The 27,096-nt window shown below is 53.1% G+C and overlaps 1 protein-coding gene across 1 annotated transcript; it reads left to right on the forward strand.

Moving 5' to 3' along the window:
* Positions 1-942: 942 nt before the first annotated feature.
* Positions 943-20,661, forward strand: FAAH (fatty acid amide hydrolase). The gene is made up of 15 exons (XM_073233862.1): positions 943-1,466; positions 9,214-9,327; positions 11,781-11,915; positions 12,145-12,278; positions 12,358-12,564; positions 12,814-12,854; positions 13,084-13,208; positions 14,082-14,207; positions 14,711-14,808; positions 15,560-15,659; positions 15,959-15,999; positions 16,747-16,786; positions 17,246-17,354; positions 17,853-17,998; positions 18,235-20,661. Exons 1-15 carry the CDS (start codon positions 1,272-1,274, stop codon positions 18,361-18,363), a joined length of 1,740 nt encoding a protein of 579 aa, XP_073089963.1. The 5' UTR covers positions 943-1,271; the 3' UTR covers positions 18,364-20,661.
* The last annotated feature ends 6,435 nt before the right edge of the window (positions 20,662-27,096 follow it).

Genomic DNA, 27,096 nt, shown 5'->3' on the forward strand with positions numbered 1-27,096 from the left:
GTTTATTATTAGTCTTCCGGGTTATTTACAAGAAATTTACTGCTCTAATTTCCTTCCAGGGTAACAGCTTCCTGGTCTAGGAGCAGATCACTCCCAAGGTGAGCAGAGTTATTACTGTCTATCAAAGAGTATGTTAAGAAACTCTTTAACTAATTGGGTTTTAAAATGCAATTTTATCTTTAATGGAATCCTTCCTGTTTTTACTATGTTGCTTTGGGCTTGCTTGCTAAATTGCCCAGGTTGCAAATCACCTGATTAGGGCTGAAGGAGGAAAAGCAGCACTTGCCTAAAGTCAAATAGTAAATTGGGCCCCCCAGCAGGCCAAAGCAAATCCCACCATGGATTATCTTGCGTTGTTTTTTCCGGAAGCCCTCTCGGTACTCCATCTAAGCCCACGGTCCCTATCTCGGTACTAGGGAATTGAGGGTACAATTGTCCTCAAAACTGGTGTGGAGACAAGGATGGATTTCCAGACACTCCCGTTCCAAAGCCAAGCTTTGAACTTCTGCGCTATCTGGCTTCCCCATGGACTGTTCAGCCCAAGGGCCCAATAGGTTTATGCAGCACGATCTCTGCATTTTCACCAAAGCATGTCTTGTTACTCCGTTTTTCCTTCCCAACCAAGGCAAGAGACACGGGGTCCCACAGTTGGGAGCAGCAGGTGAGTGTCCCGAGAGGGACTTCCTGTGCTCATCGCCCGGCTGGCGCCGCTGCAGGGGACAGGTGGGTGCCCTGCGGTGCACGCCCTGAGGAAGGTTTCTCCAAGAGAGCTGCTATCTGTAGGTCCGCAAGCCCGGTCTGTTGCTGCTCCAGGTCCTCGAGGCCGGCTTTCCCGCAGGCGGCTCTGGATGAGCCGCGAATCCCGGGAGGGGGTTGGGGCTCTGGGGTGCGATGGGTGGAGGGCTGGCCGGGTGGAGGGCTGGCCGGGCGGAGGCGGCGAACCGCTGCTGCGCTCGTAGTTTCAAGGGCTCCCACGGAAGCACGTGCGTCTCCCGTCCCTCCTGCTCCGCCTGGCCAGCTCAGGAAGTCTTGGGGAGCGGAGGCAGCCCTGCCGCAGAGCTTGACTTTGACGGTTGCACGCCGTTGGCGGTGGAACGGCTGCCAGAGTATCGCGCGCTCCCCGCGGGCCTACAGCGGCGCAGCGTTCCTCCCGCCCCGCCCACTCGGGCGGGTGCGGGATCCTGGGTTGATCCAGGCCGGGTTTTGCGGCGGACTGCCCGCGTGCAGGTCTTGCATCTAGCGCTCTTCGCAGTGGTCCGCTGCGGGAGACCATGGAGCTGGACGAACTGTGGGCCGCGCTCTCTGGCACCTCCGGGGCTGCCTTGGTCGGCTGCTTGGTGGTGGCGGCCGTGGCTCTGCGCTGGTCCGGTCGCCGGCCGGCGCGCAGAGCGGTCGCCCGGGCACACCAGAAGCAGCACGCGGCCCTAGAGACCATGGACAAGGCGGCGCAGCACTTCCGGCTCCAGGTGACCGCAGGGCACGGAGTGCGCTGGGGTGTGGGTACCCCCACAGCACTTTCAGCTGCCCTGGAGCGCAGAGGGGCAGGTGGTGGGCTGCGCGGGTGGCAGGCTGCGCAGGTGTGTGGGCAGCAAAGGTTTAACTCTGGGAACCCTTCCTGCTCCTAATGCATTCTGTGCCCTTCGGAGCCAGGTGGTGCCAAAGGGAGGAAGGGAAACGCAAGGGACAGGGCAGGTTGTGGAAGGCCATTACCGCACACAGCTTTGCTTTGTGCCAGTGAACCTTCGACTGTTAGGACCCTAAACCGCAAGCGTGGGCGCCAATAGGATGCTCGGGTACAGGACTTTGGAATCACAGGTGGGATCACGGAAATCGGAAGCCTACAGTTCAGACCCACTGATTTGTGCATGAGGATCCCAAGAGGGGGCCAGAGAGGGAGTTGTGCAAGCACACAGAGAGTGTTGTTCAGCAGAGCCAGGCTGGAATGGAAGTCTCCCCAGCTCCTGCCAGCATCTCCACCTGTCAGGCCCCTTCTATGAACAGGATTAGATTCAGCCCTTCCCTGGACCACCCGTCAACAAGCTTTTCTCTCCCTGTATAAGTTCAGTGTGTAAGTGGGGGCCGCTGAGGGGCTTAGAGAGGGAGGTTTCCCTCAGATGCATGAGACACTGGACTCGGAAGCCAAAATAGTGGACAAAGTACAAAATGGTTGTTCTTAAGTCCTGAGAGAAGAAAGACTTGCTCTGAGTGTTTGTGGGAGTATGTGTTTGATAGGATTCAGATCTGACAGGTGGGAAGGCATTCCAGGTGATGGGGACTGCAGGACTGGGCAGGGTGGGAGACAGGGAGTCACAGGAAATTGCATTTAGCAGATGCTTAGCTGCAGCAAGTGATTTTTGAGTTAGGGCAGAACTAGAACCTAGATGCTCAGCAAGACTATGCAGCCTCATTCCAGTGAAGAGTAGGGTAGAGATATTAGAAAGGGAAACTGGACCTTGGATGCCAGGCCCAGGATGGGGCCTTGACTGGGGTGAGGTTTTGGCAGGATGCAATGGTATGAATTTATTCCATACTGTGACAGGCCAGAATATGTCATTTATTTATTGATTTATATAGAAATGTATCTGGTTCCAGCCTCCACTCATTAAGATGGCTGATGTTTTTAGGGTGCAATCCAAACTGGTCATTTCCTTACTTGAACCCAGGTTCTTCTCTGTCTTGTCCCCTTCCTTTGGTTGAGCTCCTAGGTGTCCTCCTCAGAGGGCCTTACATTGAATTCCCAGCTCAGCCTGGAGGCTCTTGGCTGCTCCTGAGGCCCCAAGCCCTTCTGTGCAGCCAGCTGAGTTCTGCCAGTTTCAAGAGCTGTGTGGGGGCAGCCGCAAAGATCTCTGCCCACAGTTTCTGCCTACGGAACTCTCCTACTGGCAAGAAACCCACTCGCTGGCAAGGGTGTTAGGTGGTAGAAGGGTGGGGCTCCCTTCACTTCAGCAGCAAGCATCAGCATCTACCCACTTTCCCTCTGAAGCAACTGCCTTCTGATATTTTTAAGAACAGAGTCTTTCAGGGTAGAAGTTTTATCCCTGAAATACATAAATCTGTTTATACACCCTCCCTGGGTCAAGAGGGCCTAGGCTCAGAATACCAATGTTTGGCTCTTGTAGTGAGGATGAAGATAAATCTACTTTCGATTTTCCAATAACCTTGGAGAAGAAATGAACTCCCACTATTTTGAGGAATCATCAAAGGGATGGGTTCTGGATGACAGTATCTTTGTAGGCCTCAGGACCTAGGAAGTCAGCATTTTAGCTGAGTGCATCCCCAGCCTTGGAAGGAGGGGCAAGCTCCTTCTCCCTCCCTGCCCTAAGGCCCTTTGTGCTTGGCTTCGGAGTCACTGGATGACTCCAGCAAGGGAGGTGATTTTCTTTTTTTCACTGATTTTTACTTTTTTAATGTGACTTCTGTAAAATGTAAAATTACCCACGTGGCTCATATGTGTGACTTGCATTTTTTATATATATATATATATATTTTTTTTAATTTTTAAAAATTAAAGTATCATTGATATACAATCTTATGTTGGTTTCAAGCAACACAATGGTTCAATAATTACCCATATTATTAAATCCTCACCCCCTCGAGTGCAGTTACTGTCAATGTAGTAAGATATTACAGAATCATTAACTGTTCACCATGCTGTACTACTGTCCCCGTGACCAACTTATATTGTGATTGTGAATTATCGTGCCCCTTTATCGCCTTCCCCTTCCCCTTCCCCACCCCAGCTGCTCCCCATTGGTAACCACTAGTCCCTTCTCAGTGTCTAAGGGTCTACTGCTGTCTTCTGTTTTGCTTTATTTTTATATTCCACAAATAAGTGAAATCATATGGGATTTGTCTTTCAGGGACGGTGAATTTTGAGGCTGTGTTAGCAGCCTTTTTTCTTTTGGGCTTTTTCAGCACAGCCCTGAGTAGCAATGAGGTGATCAGGGCCCTGGACAGGCTCTGGGAGAATTACAGCAGCTTGTAGTACAGGTTCCACCCGATAAGAGTCTGGACAAAGGTGAGTTTGGAGCCCAGGTACCTCCAAGTGTTTGAAGGCAATGCTTGAGGAGGGAGACTCAATCCTAAGCACCTCCTAAATCACCCCAAAATGGCCCATCTCTCTCTAGACTCTAGAGCAACTCTAGAGCCAGGTATATTTCTGGTAACTCTTGACCATGTGGGCTTAACCTATAACAATCCTTTGTTTTTTTCCACCCTCCCCCCAAATTCATTTTAATATACCTTCTACACTGAAGAGAGGACCACTATTAGTAGGATGCTGTGGCTGGAGGAATAGGACTAACACCGGCTCCTACCTCTGTGCCTTTGCCCTTGCAGAGGTACACTGAATGTTTTTTTGCCACATCGCTTACAACCCCTTAAGACAAAGTCATACTGGTCTTCCACATGCCACCTCCTTCAACTGCATCTGACCTGCAGTTCCATCTCTCGGCCTTCTCCAAGCCCACTTTGAACATGACTTTAAAACTAAATGATTCACTGGATGAACTGAAGGACAGCATGGTTATTGTTGAGACAAATATCAGTGGCCTATGAAATAGAGCAGAAGTGCTAAAAACTGGGAGGGAAAATAAAAAAGACAATTTAGGATACCTGAAATTAGAACAGTTGTGTTACTGGGCAATCCAAGCTGGGGAAATCTCCCTGCATGCTTGGTGAGACTTAAGCCCAGGAGAGGGTTCTTGATTCTGATCAAGAAAGAATTCACGAATAGGTCAGATGAGTGTAAGGAGGGAAGGAATTCATTAGATTGAGAGTAGTAGTAAATGGCAGCAGCCATGAAGGTCGTAGAGAGCAAGGAAGAGCAGAGAAGGAAGGGAAAGTTCAATGAACTCCGGCTCAGCATACGGTAGATCTTTTGCCACCTGAAGCCAGGGTCACCTGGTGTCCAGGGTCTGTTTGAATCTGCATGGTGTGGGAACTAAGCCACCCCAGGATTTGGGTGAGCCACAGAGCACCTGATGGAATGAGATTATGTTCTGAGAACTTCCCAAAGGCAAAGAGGAGATTTTCGGGTAGGCTAATAAAGAGCATAATGGTACCTACAGCTGCAGTCCTGTCTGGGTCACCCAGGCAATGGGACCTTGCAAGCCCAAATCAGAGATCTCAGTAGCCCTTCCCTACTTGTCTGAAATAGGACAGCGATTATGAAGACATGTGCTTACGTCTAGAAAGCTGAATGAAACAGGAAAAATGACGAAGACATTTGCCACCAGAGGTGGAGGTTGAAGAGTTCTTATCTTTATCATGGAAAAGAGTTCAAACACAAGTGCAATCAGTGTATGTGAGAAAAAAGTTTATTTGATATAAGACAATAAACAGTCAGACAGGAGTGCGAGCAACCTCAGAGAGGAAGCATGTTTAAGGGCTTGGGATTCTCTTTTTTTTTTCTATTAGGGTATGATTGATATACACTTTTATGAAGGTTTCACATGAAAAAACAATGTGGTTACTACATTTACCCATATTATCAAGTCCCCACCCATACCCCAGTGCAGTCACTGTCCATCAGTGCAGCAAGATGCCACAGATCCACTATGTGCCTTCTCTGTGCTACACTGTTCTCCCCGTGATCCCCCACACCATGTGTACCAAACAATACCCCTCATTCCCCTTCTCCCTCCCTCCCCACCCGGCCTCCCACACCCCTCCCCTTTGGTAACCACTAGTTCCTTCTTGGAGTCTCTGAGTCTGCTATTTGGGATTCTGTCTTTTAAGGCTTTCAAGAATGGGGCAAAAGGCAGGGGTAGGGGTGGGTGGAGAGTAGGCTTGATGTGGTCTTATCATGCCACTTTCCAGTGCAAGACATTATGTCACCATCCATAGTCTGCCCTTTAGATATTCTGTAAGATAATTTAACACAAGAAATTTCTTGATCCTGTTCTTCTCTAAGTTAGTGGTTACCCTCAAGCAGTGGGGACATATCATTTAAGACTGCTCACCCTGCCTTAAGAGAGGGTAGGTTATTGGCTGATACCATAAAATATGTTAGGAATCTTACCTCCTAACTCCCTGATTTTTAAGATGGAATTTTAGCTTTAAGATGGAGTCCTTCTTGTTCTTGCTATATTGTTTATGTCTGGCATTTTTCATCTTAGGCAAGAAAAATAAATCATCGTGCTTGTCCCATGCCCCTGCCCTGCCTCAGTTGGTGACTCAGAAGGAGAAAAACACAGGGAGGAGGGGTGATGATTCAGTGACAGCTCTAGTGTCCTTCCCTTGAATAAGCATGCCGACAGGGTGGCCACGTTCTTGGTTAAGAAGTTATCTGTACACTTTCCTAAATTCTCTACACAAATGGAATTTCTCCCACAGTCACAGACTGGCCTCCTGGAGGTGCACACTTAACTTCGGTATCTTGTGAAAAGAGAAGATGTTTCAGCTGATAAACAGTTGAAGACTTTTAAAAATAGCTGTTAGCAGTAGTGTCATTAACTGCCACCACAAAAGAACATAGGAAGGAATTAAAATTTGGGCTGAGGATGGAGAGGAGCATGCTGATAGCTTCTAGCTGAGGTGCACAGGGCTTTGTGGGCACCTTGTAGTGAGGTGGGAAGCGGTGGCGGCCAGGCTGCTGGTGGTATTATCTTAATGTGGTGGGCTTTCTGGTGATTTTTACTTTCTCTCCATACCATTAGGCTTTTTTTTTTTTTTTTACAATGAGCACATATATAAATATAGAATCAGAAAAAATAATAAAGCAATCTTGCTGTTTTCATTGTAAGGTAAAGAACGGCAAGGTATAGTACTGTGTATCTAGGATGATCCCTTTGTGCAAAAATAGACTACATAAACAATTATATACATTGTGGGCTTTCATAACCATTATTGTTTTCCTGTAAGGTTTCATCAGAAACTATTAACCGTGGTTTACTTTTCAGAAGAGGAACTGGGCAGGGTGGTGCCAGAGGGTGGGGAGGAAAGTTCATTTTTCACTTTGTATACCTTTAAAAAAATTATTTCATGAGGGATTACCTAGTGTATGTAGGGAGAGATCCTGGTCCACTTTTTTCTTCTTTGTAGTAGCTCCCTGTATTGTTTTTAAAAAATCCCAGGTAAGTATCCTTTTCACAAATTAAGGGAAGAGTGTGGGGTGTTCCTGTTACTGAGGGGGGTATCCAGGCTGTGTGGTGCATGTGTGCGGAGGGTGCTCAGCTCTGGGGTGTGGTGGGTGGGTATGGGCTGTGTGGCAGTGAGTGGGGCGAGGAGTCTGACAGGACGTCACCCTGGAAGCACCTCCTGGAAGTGCTCTGAGGCCTGTGGTGTGACTGGATCTTAAGAGCAGAGGCAAGGCCTGATTGGGCTGTGCACTGTCTGGCCTGATGAGAAGGGTGGGTAGGAGGGGCAAGGCTTGGGCGGGGCAGCCAGTTAAGTGGCCCCTGGGTGAGCGAGGAGGGAAAGGTTGAGCACCCATGAGGGACTTGGTAGACGGGACAGAGAGATGGCTGTTTTCCAGAGCCACCGGGGAGCTTGGCGATGGATGATGTCGGGGAGGGAGAGGAAGGAGTCCAGGATGATTTTTTTCACCTGGATGGATATCTGCACCCTCCCTGAGTGGGTACATGGAGGAGGAGTCCGTGGGAAGTGGGGGATCAGGGAGCTGAGGGGGTGGATACTGAGAGGTAGACAGCTGTGGGAATAGCCTCATGGCCAGTGGGAGCTCAGCTGGGTCAGGCTGGGCGGAGGGTCGGGAGGCCATGGGTTGGATGGAGAGCCTGGGGTGGATGCCCCAAGAAGCAATTTTTTCCAGCATCAGAGGGGAGAGGAGGTACCCAGAGGAAGCTCAAGAGCCTTGTCTTTCCCCACATCTGGCTCCTTTTCATTCTTCAGATCACAGCTGAAATGTCACCTCCTTAGGGAGACCTGAGCATCCCATCTGAGTCAGTCCTCTGTCATTTCCACCTCAGGTCTTCCTGTGATATGTCCATTATATGTTCACTTGTTTATTTCCTTGAAATAAAGGCTCTCTGAAAGCAGGGACTTGTCTGTTTTAACTCAGCACATAGTCGGTGCTCAGAACGTGTTTGTTGACCAACTGAGTAAGTGGGTGACAGAAGCAGCAGAGGGCGGGAGGAAAACCAGAGAGGGTAGTGTCTCCGTGCTCAATAGGGAATTGGAAAGAGCCAATGTGTGGTGTCAGTACCTTTGAACGCCTCAGTGAGACATGGAACAAAATAAAGCACCAACTGTCTGTGAAATTTGGCAACAAGGAGGCCCCTGATGCCCTTGGCAAGAGCAGAGGAGAGTCAGGGTGAGAGGTGGTGGCCATGACTCGGGTCCTCCTCTAGCCGTGTTTACTGATTGGCCCAATACCCTTGAGGAGGAAGCGCGCTAGTGTTTGGAGGCAGGGGCTGACCCCAGAGACTGGGGGCCTTCGAGGCTTGGCAGTCAGGTGTCTGATCAAACATCCCGGCTCATTCAGAGAGCTCTTCTCTGACCACTCTCTGCCTTTGTGTTGCCCATTCACTGTACCCAGTTTTATTTTATTTCTCATTGTCTCAAATTCTTATTTGTTTACTTATTATCTGCCCACCTCTGAACCTTGTACCTTGTATAAGCTCCCCAAAGCGTGGACATGCCTTTTTTGTTCACTGCTGTTTCCCCATGCCTGCCTAGTGTGGTGCTTGGTACAGAGGAGGCACCTAATACATATCTGTGGAATGAATGAAAACATCCTGGCTGTGGCCTCAGCTACCCAGGACAGGGTCTTTTTGTTTTCACCCTCCCCTGCCAGGGGTTAGATGGTTAAGTGCAGGTGGACAGCCAGTGGCCAGCCTGTGCTGAGTGGGCAGAGAACTATAGTTTATCTGTACAGTCCTAGGCAGGGTGCTTCCCCTCTCTGAGCCTCAGTTTCTTTACCTGTGCAAAGGGAATGGTAGTAAGATTAAATCAAAATACAGAGTATACCAGCGTGGTGTCTGACATGGTTTGTAATGGTTTAATAATCAGCCTGAGCTTGGCCTCTCCCCGGGTACCCCCTCTGATAAGCTTCTAGAAGATATGTCTGCACTGTCCACAGGTGGAAAGGGCCTACCAGGCTGGGCCATGTTTCTGTCTGTCATGGATTGATTGGCCTGTGATTGAGCATCTGCTTGAGCAGGTGTGGGGACTTCAGGGCGATGGCTGCACGTGTCTGCTGTAGGCATGTGGGGCCTGCGGGAAGTGAGGGACTGATCTGAGGTGTCCCCCCAGAACCCTGACCTGGACTCGGAGGCGCTGCTGGCCCTGCCCCTGTCTCAACTGGTGCAGAAAATACGCCAGGGGGAGCTGTCCCCCGAAGCTGTGCTCTTAACCTACGTGGGAAAGGTAAGAGCCCTGTGATCCTCTGGCTCCTTCCTCCTCCCTCTTTCTGCACAGGCTATGGGGAAAACCTGGCCTGGAGTTGGTCCCTCTGAAGGCCACAGTGGGACAACAGTGCCAAGGGCTGCCAGGTGGGGAAGGAGCCAGGGCTGCGTGTGTGTGTGTATCTGCATGTGTGTGTGTGTGTGTCTGTGTGTGTGAGAGAGGAAGAGGGAGAGGGGATGAGACTGACTGTGTGTCTGTGGAGGGGGGACACTGGGCCTGCTGTCTTAGCTAGAAACCTGGCTTTCAGCCCAGACTTCCTTCTCCCTCCTACCCCACGCCATCTGACACCAAGTCTAGTCTGTTCCCTTCCTTTAAGCTCTCTCCAGTCCGCCCTCTTGTCCCCATCCCCCTGCAGCCACCTGGGCCTCCACCACCATCTCCCTCATGACCAGGTGCCAGCCTCCTGGCCAGCTGCCCTCTCAGGTCTCCAGTTCTTGAGGCTCTGATCTTTTGCTCCTCAGTGTTCAGGGTCCTGTTTGGCCAAGGCCTGGAACTTGGGCATCAGCACCTCAGCTCTGGCGGTTCCCTGGGGCCCAGGGTCTGCCATGCTCTGCATGGCTTGTGCAGGTTCCCTTACCCTGGAATGCTCCCCTCCCTCTTCTTCGCCTGCTCGGGGTAGCTGGCTCTCTTGGCTGAGCCTTCAGAGGTCAGAGGGGTTCCCCTTTTCCAGGAAGCCGCTCTGATGCTCTTCCCTGCCAGGCCTAAGGTAGAGTTTCATCTTCAGGGCTTACTTTCTAACAGCACATTTCTCACTGCAAAACAAGGCTTGCTTATCTTTCTCCCTCCCATATCAGATGTGGACTTTGTGTGGACAGTGCTTGTATTATTTGTCTTTACACCCTAGCTCTGAACATTCTGTTTCTCTTTTCTTTTTAATTAATTAATTTTTTCATTTTAGCTGAAGTATAATTCACATATAATGTCATATTAGTTTCAGGAGTACAACATAGTGATTTGTCAGTTATATACATTGTGATGTGCTCACGGAATAGATGTAGTTACCCTCTGTCACTGTTCCAAGTTATTACAATGTTATTGACTACATTCCCCATGTTGTATTTTCATTCCTGTAACTAATTTATTTTATAACTGGAAATTTGTATCTCTTAAGCCCTTCACCTATTTCACCCATCCTTCTACCTCCTGCCTTCTGGCAACCACTAGTTTGTTGCCTGTGTTTACAAGTCTGTGTTTTTCTGTTTGTTCAGTTGGAACACTGTGTCTTTCATATAATAAGTGCTTAAGAAATATGTTTGAAATGAAATGAAAGGAAGAATTGTGCATTTTGAATGTTTCTTGTCGTGATTTCTTGAAAGACAGTGTGTGATAGTGTGACCACTGAGCAGGTGGACGTGAGTGTGAGGGTGGCTGATGTGTGTGCCTGATGGTGGTGTGAGCAACTGAAGCTGGTGGGGGAGAGAGACTGACTGTGGAGAAGGGACTGGCAGCCCCTGGGCTGGGCGCACTAAAAAAGACAAGACAGTCTCATCAGTTGCTGTGTTGCTCCTTTCTAAGTCCCTGAAAAGTTCCTGCCCTTCCTAATCAGCCCCAGGAAAACATTCTGGGTACAGATTGGCTTCCCGCTTCCTGCCTTGGGTAGCTGGAGACAGAGCTCATGCACCTGAGTGTGGCAACAGGGCCCACACCCATTTTTCCGTGGTGCTTCACAGGAACAGGGTGTTTGTGGAAGCTATGCCTGGCCCACCCTCCCCTTTCCATCTTGCAGGATGCTGTGGGGCATGGCAGATAGCCACTGTTAGTCAAGTTATTCCTTTAGCCCAGCTCCCACCCTGCTTACTCTGGTATCAGTCAGTCACTCCTCCACGTGACTTCATGATCAGATTCAGGAGCTCCTGGGAGAGGGGAGGCTTGGCTGAATCAGGCGTGGGCCAGGTGTGGGGCAGGGGAGAGCAGGCTGGGCTCTGGGAGGCTGGAGTCCGGTCTCATCCTGCTCTGTGCCGACTGCTGACTTCCTGTGTGACCCGAGATGGGGAACTGTCCCTATCTGGTTCCTGCCTGCCTTGCTGGCCAGGTACACAGCTTGGAGGAGGAGGTAGAGTGGCGGGTCATTCTCCAAGCCCATCCCCTCTGGGGGTCATCTGAGGTCAGTATCTTGCTCTTTTAAGTGTCCTGGCCCTAGGATTACCTTCTCTTCCATCTTGAGGCTGAAGCCCAGAGGCAGCCAGGGTGCAGCTGGGTCAGATGTCCCCGATGAGATGGATTCTGGGTCCAAGGCTATTCTCTGTGCTCTTGGCTCTGGACCATGTAGCTGGTTACCCTTCCCTGGGTGTACTTTATTTGTGATACATCCCTGGGTATACTTTAAAAGGCCAATGTTATGTATATTCTACCACAGTTTTAAAAAGAAAAGGCCCAACTTCCCCATGCTCTGTGTCCATTTCTGCCTTGCCCAGGCATGGGAGGTGAACAAAAGAACCAACTGTGTGACCACCTACCTGGCCGACTGTGAGACTCAGCTGTCCCAGGCACCCAGACAGGGCCTGCTCTACGGTGTCCCTGTGAGCCTTAAGGAGTGCTTCAGCTACAAGGTATGCCCTGCCTTGGCATCGGACCTCAGTATCTGTCCCTCCCCCCCACCCAGCCCGGTCTGTGTCTGGGTCACCCTGGGCCTTCAGAGAGGTGTCAGGTCCAGAGGTCTGAGAGGATACTGTGGGTATGTCTGGCCTTGGCCTGTGAGATTGGGGTGGTGTGGCCCTGTGCTGCTAAGGGACTCTGACTCATTGGCCACATCCCTTGTGGCACCTTTCCTTCCTCTAGGGTCAAGATTCAACACTGGGCTTGAGCCAGAACCAAGGGATACCAGCAGAATGTGACAGCGTGGTGGTGCAGGTGCTGAAGCTGCAGGGTGCTGTGCCCTTCGTGCACACCAACATCCCCCAGTCCATGTTCAGGTTGGGTCTGAGGTGCGGTATGGGGGCAGGGGCACTTGTATCAGTGTGACGTGGGCTCACCCATTCCTGCTCCCTCCAGCTATGACTGCAGTAACCCACTCTTTGGCCAGACCGTGAACCCATGGAAGTCCTCCAAGAGTCCAGGTGGCTCCTCAGGGGGCGAGGGGGCCCTCATTGGGGCTGGAGGCTCCCCCCTGGGCTTAGGCTCCGACATCGGAGGCAGCATCCGCTTTCCCTCCGCCTTCTGTGGCATCTGTGGCCTCAAGCCAACGGGGAACCGCCTCAGGTACAGTGTATATGGTGGTTAGAGGGAGCTTCTGGGCCTCTTGCTGTGTGACCTGGGCCTAGCTTCTAACCTCTCTGGGCTCCAGGTGGGGATTGCCTCATTGCGGTTTTACTGGGAGGGAGTGTCACAGCACCCCTGCCCCTGGTTCCTAGTTTTTAAAGTGGTGAGGGTTCTGAACTGCTCTCTGGGTGTGGGGTTGGGCAGAGAGTGGCCATTTCCTGCTTCCAACATCCTGTGTTTCTTCTCCAGCAAGAGTGGCCTGAAGGGTTGTGTCCCTGGACAGGTGGCAGGTGAGGTCTGTGGTTCCCTCGGGGCTCTGGAAGAGTGGCGGGCAGGGGAGTTTCTTCCTGATCCACCTCTGCCCCAGCCTCTTGGGAACTGGCTCCCAGGCTACTGTAGGTCTGATTTCCTGTCTCCTGTCTGCTCACACTCCTGGGCCGCGGCCAACCTTTGCTTGGACCCAGCGACAGCGCCACGGGGGGCTGGTGATCTCTCTTCCCTCCCCTCCTCTCCCTACAGTACAGCTCTCAGTTGGCCCCATGGCCCGGGACGTGGAGAGCTTGGCACTGTGCCTGCGAGCGCTGCTGTGTGAGGACATGTTCCGCTTAGACCCCACTGTGCCCCCACTGCCCTTCAATGAGGAGGTGAGCAGGCGTGGTGGGGGAAGACATGGGGTGGGTAGGCTTGTCATGGTGCTCCTGGCCCTAGAGCAGCCCCCAGGCAGTGTGGGCAGGCCTTGGAGGCCCCACTTCCTGAAAACCGACCTCCCACCCACCCTACCTACGGCCAGCGTCAGCTGCTGCTCCGCAGAAGGCCACCAGGTGGAGCCCTTGCCTGCATGTGGCAGTCCTGAGGCTTCAAACGCTTCCAGGAGCCTCTGCTAAAGGAAGGCCCCACCTTCTGGTCCCAGACTGTGCCACTGGCACTGAGAAACAGGAGTCTCTTTCAAGCCCTAAACTTGAGGGAGAGTCCAGTGTTTCTTGGCAGGTGGGAGATCTGGGCAGGGTGGAGTGAGGTCCCCCTTCTCAACAGAGGATGGTTTAACAACCCAGTGGTTCTTGAAGCCCTGAGAGGGAGCAGAGGAGGAGAGGAGGTCTCAGTTCTGAAGTCTGGAACAGTTTATCATGGGATCCAGGACCTGCATTCTTGAAACAGGCATTGGAGGGCCTTGGCTCAGGAGACAGGGTTCCGGACCTAGCCTTGTCACGCTGCATCGGGTGGCCTTGGGCAAGTCTCAGCCCTACTCTGGGCCTGTCTGCCCATCTAGACCTGAAGTCTCCATTTCATTATATGGCCATGCTTGCTTGCTCTGCCCCACCTGCTGAGTCTCTGTGGAGGTGTTTTTGTGGAAGGGCCAAGGGCAGAAGGAGCTGGCGTCAGTCGCACTCAGTTTCCAGTGCATCCAGGCTGCAGCCTCACAGCTGTGTCTGAGGCTGAGTAACTTCTCTGATCCCTGGGAGGCCTGCCTCTGGCCACCCTCTCCTGACCTGATTCTGACTCCTGTGTTTTGCCCCCAGGTCTACACAAGCTCTCAACCCCTGCGTGTGGGGTATTATGAGACTGACAACTATACCATGCCCACCCCAGCCATGAAGCGGGCCCTGCTGGAGACCAAGAAGAGCTTAGAGGCCACTGGCCATACGGTACGGCTGCGGAAGCCCAGAAGTCCTGGCACGGCCACTCCGTCAGGCAGGAAAGCCTTGCTGGTATCTGCAGCGGCCACCTCTCCCTGGCATGCTGCTACCCTGATGTTGTGTAGCTGGTCCCTGTGGGAGCAGTATATAGGGGGCTGATCAGGAGTACTGGGTAAGTGATTGATGGTGAACTCGGTCCCAGGCTGAGGATGTTTGGGTTCCACATTGGGAGGGCCTCGTCACCCATGGACCATGGTGCACAGCTGCCCAGAGGTTCCCAGGGCCCTGAGAGGGCGGGCCACCGGGTTTTGGTCTGCTCATCTGAGACAAGTTCGTGTGGCTCCAGATTTCTCTCATGATGTGCATTGTTAAGGAAGTCTTCTCTAGTCAACAAGGCTGCCTTTGTGGCTCCAGTGAGGGTCTAGTCCGTCCTCAGGCCGCCTGGGTAGCACAGGGGATGTGGAAGCCAGGGGTTTCTAGCAGTGGATCTTTATACGCCTCAATCCCTGCAGCTGGTTCCCTTCCTGCCATGCAACATATCCCATGCTGTGGAGATCCTGTCAGTAGGTGGGCTGTTCAGCGATGGTGGTCACAGCCTCCTACAGAACGTGTGAGTGATGTTGGGCTTTGGGTCTGTGGTGTGGTAGGATCAGGGGCTCCTCCTCACTGTGGCCCTAGGAATAAGGCCCCAGAATCAGCTGCCTGAGACCCTTCCCTGGGAACTAGAGCCAGAGGCAGCCTCAGAGACAAGTGTCATGGAGGCACACTCTGGATTGCCCCACTGGTGCCTCCAGCCTGGCATCAGCATCAGTGAGGGTGCCCTCAGCACGTCAAGCCCTTTCCAGGGACATGTTGCCCTCACTGAGTACTTTTTTTGAAAATGAAACATAGTTGATATGCAATACTATATTGGCTTCAGGTGTACAATATAGTGATCTGACAATTACATACATTATGAAATGCTCAACGCGTAAGTGTAATTACCATGGGTCGCCACACAAAACTATTGCAGTATTATGGACTATATCCCCAGGCTGTACTTTCATCCCTGTGACTAATTTGTTGCACTGAGTCCTTATTTCTCTGAGCTGAGTTTGCCAGGGAGGGAGACACGGAGTTCTGCCTTGGGGAGCCTCCGTGGATGTGGGGTGGAGCCCAGGCATCCTGAAGGACCAGCAGAAAGAAGTCCCATGTTTGAGAGGAGGCAGATGAAGGGGTGGGAGACCAGTGGTTAGTGGAGTCTCTTGAAGAGGGAGGGCGACAGGACCACTGAATAGATGACTGGGGGATTGCAGTGGGTGGGAGTAAGTCAGCAGGGATTCCTGGGAGGAGGGTGCTGGACCGGACCCTTTGTCTCCCAGCAAAGGTGATTTCATGGACCCCTGCTTGGGGGACCTGGTCTCAGTTTTGAAGCTGCCCTGGTGGTTTAAACGACTGCTGGCTTTCCTGCTGAAGCCTCTGGTGAGGACCAAAGGAGGAAGGGCTGGGGTGGGCTGGGAGGGAGCCGCTGGGGCTTTTCCCCCTCCCGTAACCTCTCTCCATTTGAGAAGGCTTAGCCTCCTCTCCTCTCTGATCCCCACCCAGACTCCTCTCCTTTCCTCCTGCTCTGCAATCTTCAGCCAGCCTCCATGCTGAATAGGGTGCTAACCTGGGACCTAGGGGGGAGGGACAGAGGGAGGAGGTGTGGGTGGCTTGGCCTGAAGAAGATTGTTGCCAGCACTTGGGCCCAAAGCTGAGTCACTGACTCTCTTGTCTTGCAGCTCCCAAGGTTGGCAGCCTTTCTCACCAGCATAAAGCCTCGGTAAGAATATTTCCCACGTCCAGATGTCTGCTCCCATTCCCACCCCAATCCTTCCCTTGACCTGGGTTTAAGTGTTTTCTGACAGAAAGAGACTAGGGAAGAAGCTTCTGAGGCTAGAGGTAGCCCAGCCAGGGCAGCAGCCTCTGTGGCCTTCAGATGGGGCCTTAACGTTGTCCGAGCAGGGTCTAGGTCTGGCTGGAGAACAGAGTCTGAGGGAGATAATGAGATGGGAGAGGCTGGAGAGGAGAAGATGGACCTGGGTGGGCACGGGGAGGAAGAGTCAGGGGAGAGAGGGGCTCTGGGGAGCCCACGAGAGACACTGCCCTTAGAGATCTGAGCTGAACGGAGATGCCCTGGGTCCTTCCTGAGTGGGGAAAACAAGGCATGAACAGCACCATTTCAGGCCCTGGCATCCTCTGGGCTTGCTCCTTTTCTTTATCACCAGTCATGCAGGGCCTTTTCCAGCTCTGGTTCTCTTGTGTCCTAAGGGTAACTAGGAATCAGGCCTGGTCTGGTCATGGCTCTGCTGTGGAGTCACAGCCTGAGCCCCTCCTGGGGCCTGATTTTTTCAATGGGACATGAACTCAGGGATTTGAATTTTGGTCCCATACTACTTCCCTCTCAGAGCCCCCATAGAGTTGAGAAGGGTCCAAGGAGGAATGGAATCTGGGGGTGTAGAGTGGGGTCGGATGTTGCCGGTCCTGTGACTGTGACCATCATGGCTGCTGACCTCACTCCTTTACCCAGGTCAGCCGGAAAGCTCTGGGAACTGCAGCATGAAATTGAGGTGAGAGGCCAGGCCCCTGGATGAGAGTAGGTGGGTGGGGTGGAGTTGGACAGGGCCCCTGCCAGTGGCGTCTCCTGGCCATTGGTCCCATTCATTCCTCTTTCCCCTTCCTGGACGGGGCCACTTGAGCCCTGCTTCCAGCCCTCACTGGTGGGATGCTTGTGCTTGGTGGCTGGGTAAGCCTAGGGCTCTGGTTCTGGAAGCTCTTCATCCCTCTGGTGTGCCTGTGGCCAGGAACTACATGGTCCTACCCTGGCAGGAAGAATGGGGTCTATGGTTCATGTCAGAGGTGGAACAGCCAGTGCTCCCAAAAGCAGCCAGGCCTTTTGCTTGGAGATCCTCCACCCATTGTGGTGCAGTTTGGATCCTGGGGCAGATGCTGAGGAGGGAGCCAGTCCAGCCAGAGCCCCTGCCCTGGAGAGTCCTTGTGATGGGTTGGGGTGCTGGTGTCCTCCACAGCTGTACCGCAACTCCGTGATCGCCCAGTGGAGAGCACTGGACCTGGATGTGCTGCTCACCCCCATGCTGGGCCCTGCTTTGGACCTGAACGCCCCAGGCAGGGCCACAGGTGAGGCCTGCTGCCCCAGCACACCCCTGACATGCCCACCTGTCTCTTCTCTGCTCTGAGTTCAGTCCTGTGCCCAGAGGGGCTGCTGGGAAGGAGAAGAAGAGGTGCCCTGGGTAGGGGCTGCACCCTGGAGGAGGACCCTGCCGTTTGGGGTCACAGTCTGGCTGGCTGGAGAGGTGGGAGTCCCGGGGGATGCCCTAGGAGGGAGTGAGCTCCCTGTCATTAACGCTATCCCAGTTGGAGATCTCAGTTAGCGTCTGTGGTTTGGGAGGGGGACAGTGTTTGCCGTCCAGGTGAGATTTAGATAAACCAAGAAAATAGCAACATTCCAGGTGGGGGAAGCTACATGGGCAAAGGCCCTCAGATCTCAGCCCTGGGAGAGCTTCTCCCTGCCTGTGGAGGTATAGTGCCATCTCACAGGGGGGAATACTGAGGCTGGAAAGGAAAGCTGGCCCGGAGGCCTGCCAGCCTGCTGCAGCCACCTATGCTCCGTCTCAGGGGCTGTCAGCTACACTGTGCTCTACAACTGCCTGGACTTCCCAGCTGGGGTGGTACCTGTCACCACAGTGACTGCCGAGGACGAGGCCCAGATGGAACATTACAGGGGCTACTTTGGGGATATGTGGGACAAGGTGCTGCAGAAGGTAAGGTCATGGGGCCTGGCTTACCCCCTACCCGGACCTCCCTCCCTCTGGACTCAAGCCTGCACTCTAGCTCTCGCTGCCATGAGGGCAACAGCATGAGCAGGATCCTTGCCCATCTTCCTTAACACAAGAGCCCTAAAGGCTGAGGCCTAGCCCTTGCCCCTCCTCTCCAGCCATGGTGCTTCCTGGGCTCAGTGGGGTCCTGCTTCCCATCCTGACGCCTGTTTCCCCTGCAGGCCATGAGGAATAGCGTGGGGCTGCCCGTGGCTGTGCAGTGCGTGGCCCTGCCCTGGCAGGAAGAGTTGTGTCTGCGGTTCATGCGGGAGGTGGAGCGACTGATGACCTCTGAGAAACAGTCATCCTGACTGCTGCCTGGCTCCGGAGGACCTAAGACCCACTTGTCAGGGCACAGCTGCCACCTGGAGAGGAAATGTTCAGCCCAGAGCAGAGGCTTCCATGTCCCCCTCCCCTGGCCTCCTCTAAGAACTGCAGACCCCTAGAATCTGGACCTTACTCCCCGCTCTCCCCTCTCTGCCCTGACCCTCCATGTGGCAGCCAGTGGGTGTGGCATGGGCAAAGGCCCACTAACAGCCAAGAAAGTTTCCTAGTCTGTATACTTTCTAGCTGTCCTTGGTGGGCCCAGGCTGGGAGTTGGAGACTTGACCTTCTAAAGCCCGACTTCAGCCATGTCAGCCTCTTGCTCTGAAGCTCCCCTGGTTCCCATCACCCACAGGATGCAGTCCCAGCTAGGCTCTGCAGCCCCAGCTCTCCCCTCCCAGTCCCCTCACCAAGACTAGCCCCTACTTAGCTGGACGTTGCCCTTTCTCTTCCTTCCTTTGCTCTTCCCTCTGTCGGGGATGCCCTTTCTGCCACCCTCCCATTAAATCTTTTGAGGCCCAGCTCAGATCCCTCTCTCCAGAAAGCCTTCCCTCCTTCCTTTGAGCCCCCAAGTAGGTGGGCTGTTGCCTCCCAGTCTGCCCTGCGGTGACTTTGCGTCCCTTAGCACACTGGGTGTCCTTGACAGCAGGGATGTGTTGCCACATCTTTATCTTCAGTGGCCAGCACAGGGCTGGGCACAGGGCAGCAGGGAGTCTGGAGTGCTGGACCTGAGCTAGGGCTGCTGGGGAGAGGAGCCCACAGGCCTGGGGAGGCATGCCCGGTAGAGAGGCTATCTGTTAGAGAGTGCTCAAAGGTCCAGATTGTTCTGGCCGAGTCTAGAAGGGTCCCAGAGGCAGAGATAGGCAATGAAAACATCCCAGGGAAAAGGAACCATACTCCTTAAGACCAGGATGAACGGTAGATGGAGGTCTTGAATGGGCACAGGAGAAGCAGCAGACGTGTAGGTGGGGCCAGTTCAGGAACCTGGGTCCTCTCAAGGGCAATGAGGATCTCTTGAAGGATCACAAAGGTACAGCAAGGAGAGTAGACTAGAGGCATAGAGCCTAGAGAGGGATAAAGGGGCTGCTCCATAATCCTAATCTAGGGAAGGGGGCCTGAGACGTGAGCTAAGGCAGTGGCCCATGGGTAGGGAGAGGGAGGTTTGGGGGCTGACAGTTGGAATGGAAGTGAGCTGCTCAGTTCAGAGTCCCACCTCTACCCTCTTGAGTCTGCCAGCTCACCTCTTACTGGGTTGTGTTGCCTGGCGCAGGGAAGGGTGGCTAGTCTGTGGCAGGCTCTAAGGCTTCTTGGCTCTGCTTAGCTGAGCCCCGAGCTCCCACCCTGGCCCCAGTCCCAACCCCTTTGCTTGCTGTGCAGCATATTCCTGAGCCGGAGCCCTTGGCCAGGGCAGGACCATGGCTTCACTGGGCCTACTCAGGTTCTTTCCAGGGAAAGCTGCCTTCCCTAGGCTTTTCTCCACCCTCACGTACATGTCTTCCTCAGAGGCTTTCTCTAGGTTGGGTGCCGCACAGAACCTGTGCTTTCCACTGATGGTGTCCCTGCCTTGGTGGGGTCAGTCTCAGGGCAGACATGAGGCCACACACCTCATGGCTGGCTACAGGGCCCAACCCACAGGAACACCTACACTGGGGTTACCAGGTAGTTACTGGACATTGCCCCAATTCTTGGTAACTGTGGTGTTATTTTGCCCCTTACTGTTCCATAAACCACCTGTTATCTGCCCCAGCCACCGGCTCCCCCTCCATTTCTCCTGTTGGTTACAGATACCCTTGTGCTTCGAGACTTGGGGCTGCAGAGTGAGGGCACACTCCTTCATTCCTTCCCTGGCTCACTGACTAGCCCTTGGGGCCCCAGCCTGGCCACACCCAGCGCTGTGCTGAGCAGTGCCAGAGCCCAGCCAAGCCTGGCCCCCATCCTGAGGCTCCTGGGCTTGATGGGGTGGTGGACCCTGACACACACATCTGCTGCCCAGGTGTGTAGGCACAGGACCCAGGTGCTGCTGAGGCAGGAGCGGGCAGCAGGCACTGCAGCAAGTGAGTGTCCGCTGCATTCCATCACCACCACACTCCAGGCCAAGCACCTGCCTTGCATCTGGACACCGCAGGAACCTCCCTGGGCCCCCTGCTTCCACCCTCACCTGTCCTCTGGTCCATTTTCTATACAGTAGCCAGAGTGATTCTTTAAACCAGTCACTTCTCTCCTAAGACCTTCCAATGGCTTCCCATCCCATCAAAAATAAAACGCAGTCTCCTTGTGGCTTACAAGGCTCTATGTGACATGGCTCGTGTTCACCTCTCCAGCCTCATCCTGCGGCTGTCTTATTCCTGGTGCTCCAACCACAAAAGTGCTTTTTGGTTTCTTGATTGTCTCAAACTGGTCCCTGCTTCAGAGTTTTGTGGTAGCTGTCCCCTCTGCTTCTGACACTCAGCTCCAGTGTCATCTTCCCTGATCAGCATCCCCTGACATTGTCTAGCATGTCACCCTTTTACTTTATAGCATTAACACTACCTGGAGTTACGGGGTTTTTTTGTCTCCTCTACTCAAAGGCTTCCTGAAAGCTGTACTTTCTCGTGTTCATGACTATATTCTTGGCATATGGAATCCTGCTTATAAGGTGTTCAATTAATTCAGTGAATATTAAGGGAGCCTCTTATAGGGGCCGGGCACTGGGTGGGTGCTGGGACTGCAGAGATAAATGAGACAGGCTAGGTTGGCCTCTTGGAGCTTACATTCGGGAGGGCCTGTGTTGAGTGAAGGAGGAGAGGGTGCAGGTGGGTGGGTGTGCTAGTGAAGCCCCTAAATATGTGATGCATGGAATGGTAGCTGACTTGATGGGAAAAGGGGAAGGGCATTCTGAATAACATTTACCAAGCACCCCCTATGAACCATCAACCTTCAAGGCACTTTATAGTTATGTCATTTAATCTTATTAACCCTATTGTAGGCATTTTTGTCCTCATTTAACAGAAAGTTACAGCTACAAAAAGGGGATTAGAATAAAAACCTGGGTCAGTCTATATCAGAGCCCCAGCAGTGAGCTCTTCTTGGTGTCTCATGTTGCTGAGGCACAAAGGAGTCACCACACAAGCCAGCCCCTCCTCTTCCCAGTCTACCAGTCCCGTGGCCTCAAGACCCTTTAAGTCACATGGCTACTGCCCATTCTCAGCCTTTCCCCCTCCCCCAGGCCCACTGCCACTGCTTGCCTGGCCTCCCCTGCCTCCAGACTGGTCTTCTCCAATTGTCCTTCATATAGAAGTTGAGTGACTTGTAAGTGCAAATCTGATCATGCCTAAGACCTCTATCGCTTTTGTGCTCAGTACAGACTCCTGGCTGTCATCAGAGCCTCACAGCCATGCTTGATCAAACTGTACTGCCAACCACTCCGGTCTCCCTGCCTCCTGAGCACCCACATCCTGGACCTGTGGCCCTCAGGCAGGGACAGTGTACACCTCCCACCCCCAGGCCCTTTGCTTGTTTCCTGTTCTGCCTGGAATGCCCTTCCTCATACCTCTACCTAGTTTACAGTCGTCAGGCTGTGTTGAAAGGGCTCCTTGGTGCTTCTGTTGAGGCTCAAAAGCAGGGACTATGTCTTCACAATAGAGTCCAACAGCTATTAGGCTGTAGAGTTGACAATCCATTATCTCTCATGGGAAAAAACTGGGCATTATTGCTTCTACTTTATAGGTGGGAAAACAGGTTCAGAGATGGTTGCTGATTTTTTCTAAGCTAAAGACTTGAACCCACCTGCCTAACTCCAAACCTAGTGTACATGTGTGGTTTGCACCATCACCCCAAGAACAGGCACTAAACACTCTCAAGGTGCCAGGTTCTGTGCTAGGTGACCACAAACACTGGAGACAGAAGCACTGTCCATGCACTGGGCTCCTTTGCTGCTGTCAATTTGCAGGAGGTGTCACGTCCCTGTCCACCCTCCCTTTCCCTCCCTGGGGTTGTGATGTTGGAGTTTAAGACTCATGAGAGGACCTGCCATTGCTCCTGTTAGACACTCCTTAGGGTCATCCCAGGGCTCCAGCCCATTGAGAGCCTTTGGGATCCTGGCTTGGCTGCCCATCCTTGTGCTCTGCCTCCCAGCTTGTCCATCCACAGGTCTGAGCACTAGACCTCTCTAACTTCATCCAGGTCACCAATGAAAACATTGATCAGATCAGGGCCAAGGAAAGCCCCTGGGACGACGTGTCACCACGGGCCACCTGCCAAGGCAACCCGCCCCACTGCACCCTTAAGAGAGCCGTGCCACCCAAGCCCAGAGCCTCCCAAGCAGCCTTGGCCGGGCCCTTTTGGGTTCCCCCCGCCACAGGTTGGGACTGGCTGCCCTGAGTGCCTTTCCTTAGGCAGGTAAGGGTACTTGGGGTCAGCGCTGCGTGGGGTTTGCCCTCGAATGTGCAGCACCCAGCACAGTGCTTGGTACTCTGGCTACTCAGCAAAGGCTTGTTGAATGGAGGAGTAGGTGATTTCTTCCCAGGTAACCCATTTTACTCCCCAGCTGTCCTGCCTTAGTTCCTTCTCTTGTCCCCAGTAGGAAACCTCCCAGTCAGTCCTGCTTTCAGCCCTTTTCACATTTATCTTATCTACCACCATGATCCTGATAAGAGCCCATTAAGCAAATAACTTCCAGTCTATATTCAACCTGTAGCTTTCTGCTGGTCGGCAAGTCCTTGTCCATCCACTTTCCCCCTCTCGCTACCCCTCCATTCCTCCACCCCTCCATTAAATATATTGAATTCCTTCCACAGGGAAGGTAGAATTATAAATATAATTATATATTATAAAATTATAAATTATAAAAATGACAAATTATATTAAATTTATTAAATACATAAATATATTAAGCTATATTAAATATATTGAATGCCTCATTCTGGGTAGCCAATCAGAAATAGTTCTTACCTAAATAGAGCTTTCATTCTACTAGCAAACAGATACCAAGTGTATAATTACACAAAAACACCAGAAGCGCGATAAAGTAGAGCGCTGCTCTATTTTATGAGTAAGCCAAGTGGGACCCTATCCAGCCTGCACTGTGTGTGTTAGGGAATGCTTCCTGGAGGAAGTGACATCTAAGCCAAGAACTGCACTGTCACAGAAGACAAGGAACGAGTGTTTTTCAAGTGGAGACAATGACTTCAAACGTTGGTGACTTCAGAGAGACCATTGAGATGATCTGGGCATAAAGCAGACTGTACTGGGTGGAGGAGTGAAAGGGAAGTGAAGAGAGCAAGTGTAGGTCACTGGAGAAGCTTGGCTGGAGATGGAGGGAAGATATAAGGGCAGTAGCTATGAAGGATGTGGATCTGAGAGGAACTTTTTTTAAATGTGGGAGAGACTTTTAAGCATGTTAACAGCTGCTAGGAAGGAGCCAGCAGAGATACATGGAGGTAAATATGGTGCCTCTAAATGGGAGGGCTCAACCCGTCTATCATTCCTCCATTTAAGAAATACTATTAAGCACCTGCCATGCGACAGGCACTTTGAAAAAGGTGGACAAGTTCTTGCTTTTATGAAATGTATTTTATAAAAAGGGAGGCACAAAGGCTTGGGAGAGCTGGGAGAGCCAGGGTTCAGTAAAGTGGGGACCATCAGAGAGGAGGATGGACATGGGGAGTCTGCTGACCAGGTGGCATAGTTCCAGAGGCCCCTTGGAGATGACATAGAGTGTTAGAGGGCAGATGGCCTTGGGGTTACCTCTAGGTCTGAGCAACAGGTCAGCCATTGACTCTGCACCCGGCCCTGGGTGGCTCACAGGTGCTCAGACTCACCATTACCAGCCACAAGCCCATCTCGCCCCCACCAACCCTGCTGCTCGCTTCCCAGTCTCGAAGGCAGAGCCACCATTCTCCTGGCATGACGACTGGCAGCCTCAGTTGCAACAGGCTGCTCCTTTCTCCCCCTCTGAGACAGAGGAATCATACAAGAAGACTGGAAGGGCTCTGAGATGAAGTCCCTCCTACTCTACTGCTTCAAGCGCCTCCCTGTCCTTCCGCCCTACCAGGAAGTCGCCTCCGCCTCTCCTCCCTTCCCCACCCGGCAGACTCCTGGTCACTGCGTTCCCTGTCCATGTGGAGTTCCTAGTCCAGTGAGAAAATGGGAGAGAAGTCTGGAAGAACCACTACAGGGGGCCTGAGTCTCAGGTTCGGGAGGCTGGCCTTGACCAGGGAGTCGGGAAGGAAAGTGCAGCTGGGATAGCAGGGGCAGGGGCAGGGGCTCCATCTGCCTGCCTCAGCCCTCACCTCCTTGCCTCCTGTCGCCTCAGCTGGGTGCCTTCTGAGCCCTGCCTTCTGCCTAGGTGTCCCTTCCTTCCTTCTTGCCTGGACCGCAGATGTCCCCCAGAGTGACGTGCTAACTCTTGGAAGTCCACCTCCATGTGGCCTGGGCACCATGTTAAGGGGGTTAATGATTATCCTGAAAGCAATAGGAAATCTTGGGGAACCTCACTGGGAACTGGCATGGGTAAAATTAGGGTGCTGGGGATGGGGCAGAGCTGTGGGATGGGGGGTAGGTGTCACTGGAGCCTAGTCACCCTCCCACCTGCAGGCCTGGACTCTTTCATGCTTAGCACCAGGGCCATGGCCCTCACCCCTGGGGCCCCAGTTGTGAGAGGGTGTCCTCAAAGTGTAGCTGACATATAAGTAGGCGGAGTTCTTGAGAAGCAGTCAGTGCGTCCACACAGTCCCCAAGGTGCCTGGGGTGGCTTGGCTGTCCTATTGCCTGGTGGTGCTATTCCTGCTGGCCCTGCTGGAGGCCATCCTGCTCTCCTGGCAGCACACTCCAGTGTGGGGCAAAATCCCAGGCCCAGAAGTGCAGGGAGGCGGTGCTGCGGCAGGTGGAAGCCCTGGCGTGTCCAGCAGCAGGTGAGCGGACCTCAGTCCCTGGGACCCCAGCCCTCAATCCCAGTAAGTGGGTCCCTCCCCAGGACAGGACCCCTCCCACTGCCCCATGCCTGTCAGAAGACAGGGAGCCTGCAGTGCCATTCTTCACCCCTAGCTCTCCCCACACAGGCTCTTTGTGTTGCTGTCAGTTCCTCCTCCATCTATGTCTTTTGAGCCACTAAAGGTTGGGGGCAGCTCTGTTCTCCCAGGGCCCAGCACATGGCTCAGTAACATGGTGAGCATTCCCAAGTGAATATTTGTTGAATAAATTGATGGTGACAACTGGTAGCAGGAGACCAGGCCTCTTTCAATCCCTGAGCACCCCCAAACCCCACTGAGACAGGAGCCCTCATCTATGCATTCTCTCTTCCATCCCCCACCCCACTGGGTTCTGCAAATATCTGCTGAGCACCTGACAGATGCAAAGCACAGGGGTTCCTCCCAGGAATCTGTGTCTTAAAAGGGGGCTTTGACAGCCTGGATGGGGATATTTCAAGGTATTGAGATAGTCATGTGGCTGGGCTGGGATTCGCAAGGGAAGTGACTGAGCCATTGGTGTGTGCACAAAGCTGGCCTGGCAGGAGAATGGCAGAGAGTAGGGTGGGAAGGAAGGGCATGGAGACCACCTTATGCTGTGTCTGGGTTTTGCTGTGCAGCCTGGTGGATGTGACAGCCCTTTCTGGGCCTTGGTCTCCCAGCTGCCCAAGGAGGGGTGGGCTCCCTTATCTTAGAGTCTCCACCTTTAGTTAACAGTGGCTGACTCCCCGTGGGAGCCCCAGGAGGGGGGTGGGGACAGTGCCCGTGGTGCTGCCCCCAGGCTCCGGAGTTCCTGAGTGTCCTCTGCTGTCTCCTGGACAGTGATTGATGGCCCCAATGGACAGTTTCTCTGCCCGAGCGGCTGCAGTTCCTGAGAATGTGTATTAATATTAATTGGGGCTAATTAGTTGGATAAATCAATCTGCCCCCAGAGAGCAGCCACCCCTCCCTGGTTGATGAGGAGGAAATCTGGGCTAACGGGGTTGCTGTGGCGAATCAGCATGATGGAGAGGATTCCTGTGTGCACGTGGAGGCTCCATCTGCGTGCCTTGCTGGGTTTAGGTTCCATTACTGCACACGCCGGGCCTGATTGTGTGTGTCTCCTGGTGGCCTTTTATCGTGTGCTGGCTGGGTGTGTGTCCAGCTGTGTGTAGCTTGTGTCTGGTTACATGCCTGTGGTGTGTAAGCCTGGCTGGTTGGAATGTATACATCTGGGTAGGTGTGGCTGGCTTGGGTCTGAATGTGTGGTTCAGTACATACATGTGTGGTCATGAGCCTGAGACATGAGGACACTTGGTTCTGGGGGCTATCTGGTTCGTATGCGTGAGTGGGCATCTGGGCTAAGGAGTAGCCCAGGTGCTGAGAGTCAAGAGGCCTGTAGCCTTGAGGGGAGGCTGGAGACAGCATGAACCCCAAGCCCCTCCTCTCCTCCAGCCAACCAATTAAATTTGTGTGTCCCCTGGCCTGCTTTCCCTACCTCTGCCCAGCAACCTGAGAGGCTGCCACTTCCACATGTGGCCATGCAAGGACAGTTGCAGGGGAGTGCTAGCTTCAGGGGTCAAGATAGACACCGGGCATTTGCCTGCAGAATATCACAAGGGGTGTCCTCTCTCCAGGTGGATATGTAGAAATCGGGGCTGGTATGTGTCTTGGTGGTGTACCTGTGGACCTGTGAATGCTGGCATGCTCCCTGGTGGGCTCTGCTGAGCTCCTGCGGGCTGGAGGGGAGCTGGCCAAGGTTGAGGGCAGGCTGGCCCTGCACAGTCCCAGAGGGAG

Source organism: Manis javanica, chromosome 4, assembly GCF_040802235.1.
Source record: "Manis javanica isolate MJ-LG chromosome 4, MJ_LKY, whole genome shotgun sequence".
Classification (NCBI taxonomy): Eukaryota; Metazoa; Chordata; class Mammalia; order Pholidota; family Manidae; genus Manis; species Manis javanica.